Source organism: Cryptosporidium hominis (genome assembly GCF_000006425.1).
Source record: "Cryptosporidium hominis TU502 chromosome 3 CHRO013173, whole genome shotgun sequence".
NCBI classification, from domain to species: domain Eukaryota; phylum Apicomplexa; class Conoidasida; order Eucoccidiorida; family Cryptosporidiidae; genus Cryptosporidium; species Cryptosporidium hominis.
The window spans coordinates 1-10,590 of record NW_667212.1 but is presented as its reverse complement, the minus strand read 5'-3'; the positions used below and the strand labels follow the sequence as shown (position 1 = coordinate 10,590).

Sequence of the window (10,590 nt, the reverse complement as noted above, 5' to 3'; positions counted from 1 at the left end):
TGTATATAAGTAACGACTGTTTTTGAAATATAATTAGTAGGGATTATCAATTTGGTGTCTACCAGAATACTTGTCACTATAGTACTTGTGATCTATATGTATTTGGTTTTTGTGCAATTTGAGTCCTATCACTTCTTGATTTGTAGATGATCCTTTTCTATGTTCGTGATCTGGAAGTGAATCAAGTAAAATTCCATTGTCAGTAACTAAAACTGATCTATCCATTACAAGTTTGTGAGAATTATCTGAAGTTTTCTCTCTGAAATACCAGTAATGTTGAGCTTTGCATCCATGCCTACCAACTCCTTTAACTGGCATTACTCCATGATCTGGTAAAAAGGCTATAGGATTTGGATTATCAAGATCAAATTTATCCGTCAAAACCCAATTATGTAACTTCTTTTCATAAAATATATAATAATTATTAGAAGAGTTCTTTCCTGTCTTATACCAAATTAGTCTTCCACCATGAATCCAAGGACTTTCTTCATGATAAGGATGCATCATTACATTGTATTTACCATTAACTACTGAGTCATCACCAATTCTTCCAAGTAAATGAATTGTTTTTGGAAAGTAAACAATACTTTCTTCATGAGAAGGTATCTCAGTTAATGGTTTTGGTGGAACTGTTCCATGAACTTCATTTGGAAGTTTATCAGTAGTTTGTATGACTTGCTCATTATTTTTATGAGTATCCAAATCATCTGTACTTTTGAGTGGCTTTGGTGATGCATCAAATGAAGTTTCTATAGGAGAACCATTATCATGATGATGATTATCCATTTCATTAATCATTTTAGCATAATGAGAATGTCCATGTTCAGAATCTTCAACATCATCAATCTCTTCCTCTAAGAAATCATGTTCATCAATCCAATCGTCTTCAAAATCTGACCAATCATTACTATGAGAATCTTTTTCATTTGAATTTAATCCATGTCTAGCACCACTATGTCCAAGAAAATCATCATGAGTAAATTGTATATGTTCATCTTCAAAAACAGAGTTATTTTTAGATATCTTAGAAGTTGGATGTTTTGCTGAAAATAAAATCAAGTAAAAACCAATCAAGAAACAAATTAAAATAGCAAATCCTAAAACTCCTGCATATCTTTTTTTAAATCTTTTAAATTTAATGCTATTGAAGAATGATTTCTTATTGTCAAACATGATTGGATCAGCATAATCTTTAGTTGAAAATGTATCAGTATTCATATAACTTCCAGAAACTCCTGCCATATCTTGTACTGTTTGCATGGAAAGTCCTGATGTCATGCCATAAGCATGTCCTGCTGATGTAGTTCCATAGGACTTTTGTCTATTATAAACATTTACATTAACACCTTGCATTTTTCTTTCTTTTTGTTAAATTTTATTCTATAATGAAATGGACGGCAAAAAAAATTCGAATAAATAATGGGAAAAAAAATTAACGTTGGAAAAATCTCGTCAAAATGTGATTTGCGTTCAGGTTATCCACCTATTTCTTTGAATCTCTTTATTAATATATATATATTATATCCCTCTATTAAGATATTTATAAAGAATACCTTATAGTTTATAGAATTGTTTTTCTAATTATGTACAAATGTAATGCAAACTTTTAATTCCTTTGAAACTTATTAATTACTTGTAAGTTTTGAAATAACACTCACAAAGACTGTCCATATAAACTTTTGTTGAATACTTGATATATGAACCTGAATTTTAAAAAAAAGTTATTTTATAATAACCAAAAGTCAATACTGATTTAACTTTTTTTTTTTTTTTTTGCCAACAATTTGATTAACTTATTCAAAAAAACATAATTATTTTTGTCCGCCTAAAGTCCTCTTCTCGGATTAGAGGTTGGCGCTAGATACCTTGATAATAGATCTAAGCCACTAAAAATCATGCAAGGAGTTTAAATATGTTCGTAAAATTGACAAGTAAGAATTATTACATGTATATTATTAAGATAATAAAGGCTTGTATTAATTAGAATGTTAATAAAAGATTAAAATAACACTTTTTTTTTGAAAAAGGAACACTAAAATAATGCATGTATATAGTTCAAATAATAATTTATTAAATATGCACACCTGATTGAATGTATGGGCGGTAAAATTAATTCCTCTTTAAATTCATGGACAACAACTCAAACAAGAGTACTAGTTAGTTTGAAAAAAGGGAAGAAAAGATAGGAGTAAAAAACATGTAGAAATAATGTACTAGATTTTAAGTTCATAGTAGAAAATAAAAGCAGCACCACTACTAGTTATAATGTTCAAAGACTTGTATTGTCCATAGCAAAGTGCATCTCTCCTTTAAAATAAAGGAGAAGACTAAATATAGTGATCTCCCAAAATAAAAGGGTGGTTAAAACAGAATATTTCAAGCTGAATGAATATATTACTATAACTTGTTGGGCTATAGTAATTATACACTAAAGCTTTCAGATGTTTAAACTCTGGATTAAATACAAGTTATTCAAAGATGATCATTGATAAACCACCCTTTACATATTCTAGCCTATATGTTTATCCACTTAATACGCAGATACCACCGGCCTCCTTAATTTTCTTCTCAGCCTTCTTAGAGAAGTGTCTAGCTCTGACAACAACTGGAATATTGGGTAGATTACCTCCACCTAAGACCTTAAAGACACCAGACTTAGTACAGTCAATAATTGGAGCCTTGTCGGTCTTGTTATTGTACTTGTAGTGTTCAAGAGTGTTCTTTGACACCAAAGTCCATAACTTTTCAACATTGACAGTAGGACAGTACATCTTGTTTAGCCTTTTGTGGAAATATCTCATACCAACTTTACCAAAGTAACCTGGATGGTACTTATCAAACCAGTTTCTCTTATGTGTTAAACCACCACAAGCACCGCGACCACCAGGATGCTTTCTGTGTTTACCTACACGACCATGGCCAGCTGATACGTGTCCTCTCTTCTTTCTGTTCTTCTTGAATCTAGAATTATAAAGATAAATATTAGTTAGAAATGTTTAATTAATGTATAAAACAGATCAACAATTGGAGATTGTTACGTAACAGATTAAAGAGTCTTGTAGAGGATCATAATCTTGATCTTTTAAACAAAGCATCCTATTGTTAATCTGCTTAAATTTTTATATTACTTACCTTGTTGTCATTTCTCAAAGAATCTCTTGAAAAACAATTCTTTATGATTAACTTCGGGTCAACCAAATTTTATTTTTTTTTTCCTCTTAAATATAACGTCTGAGAAATAAATTACCCTAGTTAAATTTAGCTTATTTTTATATAACAAACCTAATAAATTTACTTTAACTAATATTAATCATACTGAGACACATACTTTATAAATATACAAATTAGACTATCAATTCTTATAATATTTAGTTAATGCCGCAAAATCACACTTAACAAATAATTTATTAATCTAATCATGGAGTAACTTAAATATTAGAAAATTTTTGAGACAGCTGTCTCAAAATTACTTCAAATTGAAATTGGCGCCTAGGCGGGTAAATTTGACTATTAATTTTTTTTTTGCAATTTTCATGTAAAAGTGCAATTAAAAGAAAAAATAATAATATGTTTAAATTTGATTCTCATTTACTTAAAGTTTTATATTAAATAGTTAAAAATTCTCCTACAGAAAATAGTGTGATCTTTCTTGTTTAATTAGAAACCAAAGGTCTGAAAAAAATAAAATTTATTATTTCACACTATATGAAACAATTTAGTATATCTAAATGTTTGTGTTTATTTTTATGTTAAATTCTACAATATGTCAAGATTACCTAGATTCCACACCGAAGTTATCTAAGAAAAAAATTCCTTTTCTTTTCTTTCTTTCTTTCTTTAGAAGTAAATATTTCCTCTCTAAGATTTTAATATTAGCGCCAATAGAGAACAAATATTTCCAAATAATAATAATTAAGTAAAAGATCGTCAGATTTTGACAATTGAAAAAAAAAGATAATCTAGGATTCATTTTTTCTTGGGAAAAATAATAAGAAGAAATATTTTAAATTACTTAAAATTGTCAAGATGTCTGTGGAGGAACAAAAAAAGAATGAAAACAATACAAATGAAAATGAAAAGTCATCAGGATATTTTAGTGATGTAAAATTTGAATCATCAAATATTTGTGACCAACTAAAAAAAGCCCTTAAAGAAATGGGGATGGAAACTATGACGGAAATTCAAGCAAAAGCAATTCCTCGAATTTTAAGTGGTAAGGATGTTTTAGGAGCTGCAAAGACTGGTTCAGGTAAGACTTTAGCGTTCCTAATTCCTGCAGCAAATCTACTATATAACGTAGAATTCTTACCTAGAAATGGAACTGGTGTTATTGTAATTTCACCAACTAGAGAATTAAGTCTCCAAATTTATGAAGTATGCAGAGAGCTTTGTAAATATTTACCACAAACTCATGGTTTGGTTATGGGAGGAGCAAATAGGAGAACTGAAGCAGAAAAGCTTTCTAAAGGTGTTAATATATTAGTGGCTACTCCTGGAAGACTTTTAGATCACTTACAGAATACAAAACAATTCTTATTTAAAAATTTATTGAATCTAGTTATAGATGAAGCTGATCGAATTCTAGAAATTGGTTTTGAAGAAGAAATGAATCAAATTATTAAATTACTTCCAAAAGAAAGACAAACTTCTCTTTTTTCTGCTACTCAGACAACTAAAGTTGCTGATCTTGTTAGACTTTCACTTAAAAATCCAGTTCTTGTTGAATCTAAAAATACTTCTTCTATTGCAACAGTTTCAGGACTTGAGCAAGGATATGTTATAGCTCAAGCTAATCAAAGATTCTTGCTATTATATACATTTCTTAAGAAGAATAGAGATAAAAAAGTTATGGTCTTCTTTAGTAGTTGTATGTCAACCAAATTCCATGAAGAATTATTTAATTATGTAGATTTAACTTGCTCATCAATACATGGAAAGAAGAAACAAACTTCTAGAATGCAAACTTATTATGACTTTTGTTCAGCTGATAAAGGTTTATTATTATGTACTGATGTTGCTGCAAGGGGTTTGGATATTCCAAATGTTGATTGGATTGTTCAATATGACCCTCCTGATGATCCTAGAGAATATATTCATAGAGTTGGAAGAACCGCAAGAGGAGCTGGTGGTACTGGAAAAGCCTTATTATTCCTTCTTCCTGAAGAAATTGCCTTCCTTCAATATCTTAGAAAGATGAATATTCCATTAAATGAATATGTTTTTGGAAAAAATAAAGTTGCTAATGTTCAAAATCAGCTTGAAAGGCTTATTGAAAAGAACTATCATCTCCATTGTTCAGCTAGAGATGCTTACAGAGCATATTTGCATTCTTATGCTTCTCATGCACTCAAAGATGCATTTAATGTATATTCTCTTGATTTACAGCAAATTGCATTTAGTTTTGGGTTCAGCACACCTCCTAAAGTTGACTTAAATCTAAAATCGGGTGGAAAAGCTTCTAGAAATGCAGGTAACAAATCTAAGAATAAAAGTAGCAACCCATATTTTAAATCTGGCCATAAATTCTCTGCTTCTAATCCATATGGTGTTAGAGATAAAAATGACAATAGACAATTTGTTAGATAATTTACAAAATTCAAAATATATAATTCCTAGTTTTTACCTAAACTTATATTAGTAAACATACCATTCTCTATTTCTTCAATTCGTATATATTTGTTTCATCACATACTTTTATTACTTTCAAAAAATCAAATATTTTATTTTCCCAGGGTTGCAGGTTTTATAACATTAGAGCCAAAAAGGCGCCAACTTTTTAGATTTTTGAGGGGACCCCATGTTAATATATTTAAAAAGATATTTCAGTTTTTTGGTTAAATTAAAGGCCTGAATAAAAAGATAAAATTACTATTGATTTAGGGTTTGAGCTTTTAAGTACTAAAGACGTTAAAGTTTGCTTTAATACGTTATAGATATTGTTATTTTTATTATTTTAAATTAATTTAAGGAAATTAAAGTTGAACAAAACTACTAAGCTGAAATAATAAGACTTTTAAATATGTCTGAAAATAATTCAAGCGTTAATGAAGAAACAAAGAATGTCATTAGAGGAGTCACACCGCCAGAACCTAAGTTATTAGGTACCTATATTAATATGGTACCTATTTCAGAATCAGATACTTCAAAATTAGAAACTAATAATTTATTACAAGGGCAAACTAGTGGAACAGGAATTACAGCTGATAATGCTCAAGTAGGAAAGCCAGGAAGTGGAGTTACAGTAACGAACATCCCCACATCTCAATTCCCAATGTCTGCAATGAATATGGAACAATTACAACAATTTATGTTGAGAATGCAAATCAATGCATCAAAAGACCAGATACCTCCCGGTACAGCAAATACTCCAAGTCTTGGACTTGGTCTTAGTTCTGGAATTCCAGCTCAAACCTTGGGAGCAACCTTAAATTTGAATAATATGATTCCAAGCTCTACAACCACAAGTTATAACATTCCACCAGTTGGAGCATTAGACCCCAATGTCCTTGCTTCTTTAGGCTTAAATGTTCAGAAACCAACTTTACAGCCAATTCAATTTCCCAATATGCAGGCAGGAGTACCTAATTTGTGTGGTATTCAAGGACAAGATTTGAACTTGGCTACTTGGATGCAGAAGCAAAAGATTGCTTTGACTTTATCCGAACTTCAAAATAATACTCAGACCGCTTCCAATACTAATTCAGCTGAAAGCAAGCAATCCCCATCCTCTGCTTCTGCTTCTAATTCTGTTTCTGTCGCTCCACAAAACTTGGGCCAGGCTACCAATGCTGGGAATTCCTTGGGTTCTCTTGCTGGAATTTCAGGAATCCCAGGGAATTTAGGGGCTCCAACAGGAGTAACTGGTGTAATGCCTGGAAGCGCTAACTTACCAGTTGGAACTGCTTCAGCTGCACAATCTCAGCTAACTCCTCAGCTTGCTGCATTCTTGGGAAACCCCAATTTAATCCCAACAAAAGATACAGGTTCGTCTTCACAGACTGCAAATCAGATTTCAAGTGGATCTCTTGGATCTCTTGGTGGTATTCCAGGAATTGGCACTGCTGCAGGGATGAATATATCAGGAATGAATATTCCAGGAATGAATCTTGGAGCTGGAGCTATTCCAAATATGGGAAATGCCGTTATTCCAGAGTCTATTCAACCAAATATTATGCAGCCAACCACTGACATGTCAAAGATTGAGGCAATGATCAAACAACAGCAACAACAATTTATCGCTAGTCAACTAAGTGCTGCAGCTCAATTATTAAGACAACATGGTATTCAAGCGACAATCGGTACCGAGCCATTAAATAATAATTCCGAAATTGATATTAGTAAAAACAAGAAGCCTGCTCTTTTACAGAGAATAGTTGCCAGTAAGGTTAATCCTAAGATATTTATTATCCCAAATGCTCTAAACCAAGATGAATGTGATGAGATTATTTCCCTTGTCCAAGATAGACTAGAGGATTCAAAGATATCAATAGCCAAAAAAGAAAGCAAGAAATCCGAAATCGATGAAATTAAAGATGAAAAAACAGATGGTCAGGATTATAAAAATGAACAAGATGAAGATAAGGATTTTTGTAGATCTTCAACTGCCTGTATTCAACCAGAAGAAACTCCTCTTATTAGACAGATTGAAAATAGGCTTGGAATTCTTGTAGACTCTAGCAATCTTTATATGGAGCCAATCCTGGTACACAAATATTCCGTCAATGATTACATTAAAGAACACCATGATGGAGATAATAGAACTCATACAATTTCAGTTTTCCTTTCTGATGTTGAAAATGGAGGAGAATTAGACTTCCCTTATGCTGGAATCAAAATAAAACCTAAGAAAGGTCTCGCAGTTGTCTGGCCAAATATTGATTCTCAAGGTAAATTAGACTATACAACAGTACATGCTGTAAACAAAATGACTCAAGTTACTGTGGAAGATTGCAAAGATGAAAATCAAACAAAAGAATCAAAAGAACATCCAGAATCTCCCCCCTCATCCTATCTACTCTATCTTCATGTAAATAAGGAACCAGTTAGACTCGGTTTTGAAGCTTCCCAAGCTATGCAACAAGTAATTCAATCTGAGAATCTCAAAACTGATGATAGTCCAAAGGTTATTACACAAGTTACTTACCCCACATCCCAAGACAAAAAAACTGAGGAATAGATTTCATTAGAAAGAACATTTTTATAATTCTATTATTTGAATCTAAATTTTAACTCAAATTGAAAATCTATATATTCCCGCTTTTTGCATCAGCATAAGACTGTTTGGGTACCGATTCAAAAACTGTCTTAGACTGAAAATTCATTATTTCAGAGGTATCACTAGATCTTGCGTCTATTCTAATACCTTTTGTATTTGGTACTGACTCAAATATTGTCTTTTCCTGCCTATATTCGTTATTCAATGAGTAGCTTGCATCAAAAACTGACTCAGACCTTGGAAGAGATACAAAAACTGTTTGCCTCTCTTCGTTTGTATTGTTTTGATCTCCAAACCTTGCATCCACAGTTAATCCAACAACAGGAGTTGATTCATATACCATCTTCTCTGGAGGATAGATTTGGCTTGAATCTGAATTATATCTAGCATCAGCCTTAGAAACTTTATCGTAATTTGACTCATAAACTGATTTTTCTTCTGTTCTTGTTTCAATCTTTGAATTGTATCCAACATCCGCCATAGATTTACAAGATGGGTTTGATTCAAATATAGTTTTATTATTTTCATGAGTAAAGTCCAACTTTGTATCATAGCCAGCATCTATTTTAGATTTACTAATTGGAACTGATTCATAAACAGATTTTTCTTCAGTCATACCAACTCCTTTGGTGTTGTACCCAACATCTGCAACTGAGCTAAGAACTGGACTGGACTCAAATACGAACTTCTCGTTCATTTTAGGTTCAGATTTTGAATTATAACTAACATCTGCCTTAGAGTTAACTGTTGTATTAGATTCAAATATGAATTTTTCGTCTTTTCTTGGCTGAAGCTTTGAATTATAACTAACATCTGCATTAGAATCAGCATTAGGATTTGACTCAAATACAAACTTTTCGTCGTTTTTTAATTCTATTTTAGAATTATAACTAACATCTGCCTTTGAATCAACATTTGGATTGGACTCAAATACAGTCTTTTCATCCTTCGAAATAGGAATCAAACTGGAGTTATAGCTTACATCCGCCACTGAGCTCCTTCTTGGTTCTGACTCAAAAATGGTCTTCTCTGAAGTATTGGCTACTACCGAGTTGTAGCTCACATCGGCTTTTGAAACATTGGATGGAACCGACTCAAAGACAGATTTCTCATTCAAATTCATTTCTGGCTTTGAATTGTAACCTACATCAGCAATAGAAGTCATCATAGGATTGGATTCAAATACTGACCTTTCCTGTCCTTTCAAATCCAATTTGGAATTATAACTCACGTCTATATTAACATTTTTTATTGGTTCCGATTCAAAGATTGACTTCTCAGAAGTATTAGTTATTTTTGAGTTATAACTCACATCGGCTTTTGAAACATTGGATGGAACAGACTCAAAGACGGATTTCTCATTCAAGTTCATTTCTGGTTTTGAATTGTAACCTACATCAGCAATGGAAGTCATCATAGGATTGGATTCAAATACTGACTTTTCCTGAGCTTTCAAATCCAATTTGGAATTATAACTCATATCTATCTTACAATTTTCTGATGGAATTGATTCAAATACAACCTTTTCTTCTTTAATAGGCTGTGATTTAGAATTATAACTGACATCAGCTATTGAATTGGAAATTGGAACAGATTCAAAAATAGACTTTTCATTTCCAGAATTAGTTTGTGCTTTGGATTTGTAGCTAACATCTGCTACTACCCCGATAGTAGGGATTGATTCGTAAGTTGACTTTTCCTGTCTTTCTAAGCCAATTTTTGTATTGTATCCAACATCTGCATTCGAGTTAGCAATTGGATTCGATTCAAATATAATTTTTTCGTCTTTTCTTGGCTGAAATTTTGAATTATAACTAACATCTGCCTTCGAATCAGTAATTGGACATGATTCAAATACTGACCTTTCTTCTGCTTTTGTGATACCAACCTTTGAATTATAGCTAACATCTGCATTTGAATTCGCTACAGGCTTTGATTCAAAAACCGTCTTTTCATCAAAACTTAGTGGTATTTTGGAATTATAACCAATATCAGCTCTTGAATGTTCAGATGGAACTACCTCAAAAACCGACTTCTCACTATTTACAACAATATTAAGATTTGCTTTGCTCTCAACTTGTGGTGAAAGCTTTTTTTTATCTTGAGTTTCTACATCTTGATTAAAATCAGTAATTAATTCATTATTAAGCTCAAAATTACTGTTTAGATCTTTTTCGCATTCATCATTACTAATTTCACTATGCTCACTCACTTCATTACTCGTTAGTCTTTCAGCTTCCTCACCATCCTTTAAGTTAGAAATATGAGAAGAACTATTTGATCTGGACAAATTTGCAGTTTCAAAAATTGATTGATGATTCTCAATTATATTATTGTCTGATAAAATAGAATTTGATTGAAACTCGTTATCAATA

General features: G+C 31.7%; 5 protein-coding genes across 5 annotated transcripts; 2 read left to right on the top strand and 3 right to left on the bottom strand.

Moving 5' to 3' along the window:
• Positions 1 to 33: 33 nt before the first annotated feature.
• Chro.30444 (hypothetical protein) lies at positions 34 to 1,353 on the bottom strand. The annotated part of the gene is made up of 1 exon (XM_661151.1): positions 34 to 1,353. The coding sequence occupies one exon, from the start codon at positions 1,351 to 1,353 to the stop codon at positions 34 to 36; it is 1,320 nt and encodes a 439-aa protein (XP_666243.1).
• Positions 1,354 to 2,522: 1,169 nt separating this feature from the next.
• Positions 2,523 to 2,801, bottom strand: Chro.30443 (ribosomal protein L22). The annotated part of the gene is made up of 1 exon (XM_661150.1): positions 2,523 to 2,801. The coding sequence occupies one exon, from the start codon at positions 2,799 to 2,801 to the stop codon at positions 2,523 to 2,525; it is 279 nt and encodes a 92-aa protein (XP_666242.1).
• Positions 2,802 to 4,026: 1,225 nt separating this feature from the next.
• On the top strand, positions 4,027 to 5,586 carry Chro.30442 (DEAD/DEAH box ATP-dependent RNA helicase). Its single annotated transcript, XM_661149.1, has 1 exon — positions 4,027 to 5,586. The coding sequence occupies one exon, from the start codon at positions 4,027 to 4,029 to the stop codon at positions 5,584 to 5,586; it is 1,560 nt and encodes a 519-aa protein (XP_666241.1).
• A 433-nt stretch (positions 5,587 to 6,019) lies between these two features.
• On the top strand, positions 6,020 to 8,176 carry Chro.30441 (hypothetical protein). Its single annotated transcript, XM_661148.1, has 1 exon — positions 6,020 to 8,176. One exon carries the CDS (start codon positions 6,020 to 6,022, stop codon positions 8,174 to 8,176), a length of 2,157 nt encoding a protein of 718 aa, XP_666240.1.
• A 67-nt stretch (positions 8,177 to 8,243) lies between these two features.
• On the bottom strand, positions 8,244 to 9,695 carry Chro.30440 (hypothetical protein). The annotated part of the gene is made up of 1 exon (XM_661147.1): positions 8,244 to 9,695. One exon carries the CDS (start codon positions 9,693 to 9,695, stop codon positions 8,244 to 8,246), a length of 1,452 nt encoding a protein of 483 aa, XP_666239.1.
• Positions 9,696 to 10,590: the final 895 nt, after the last annotated feature.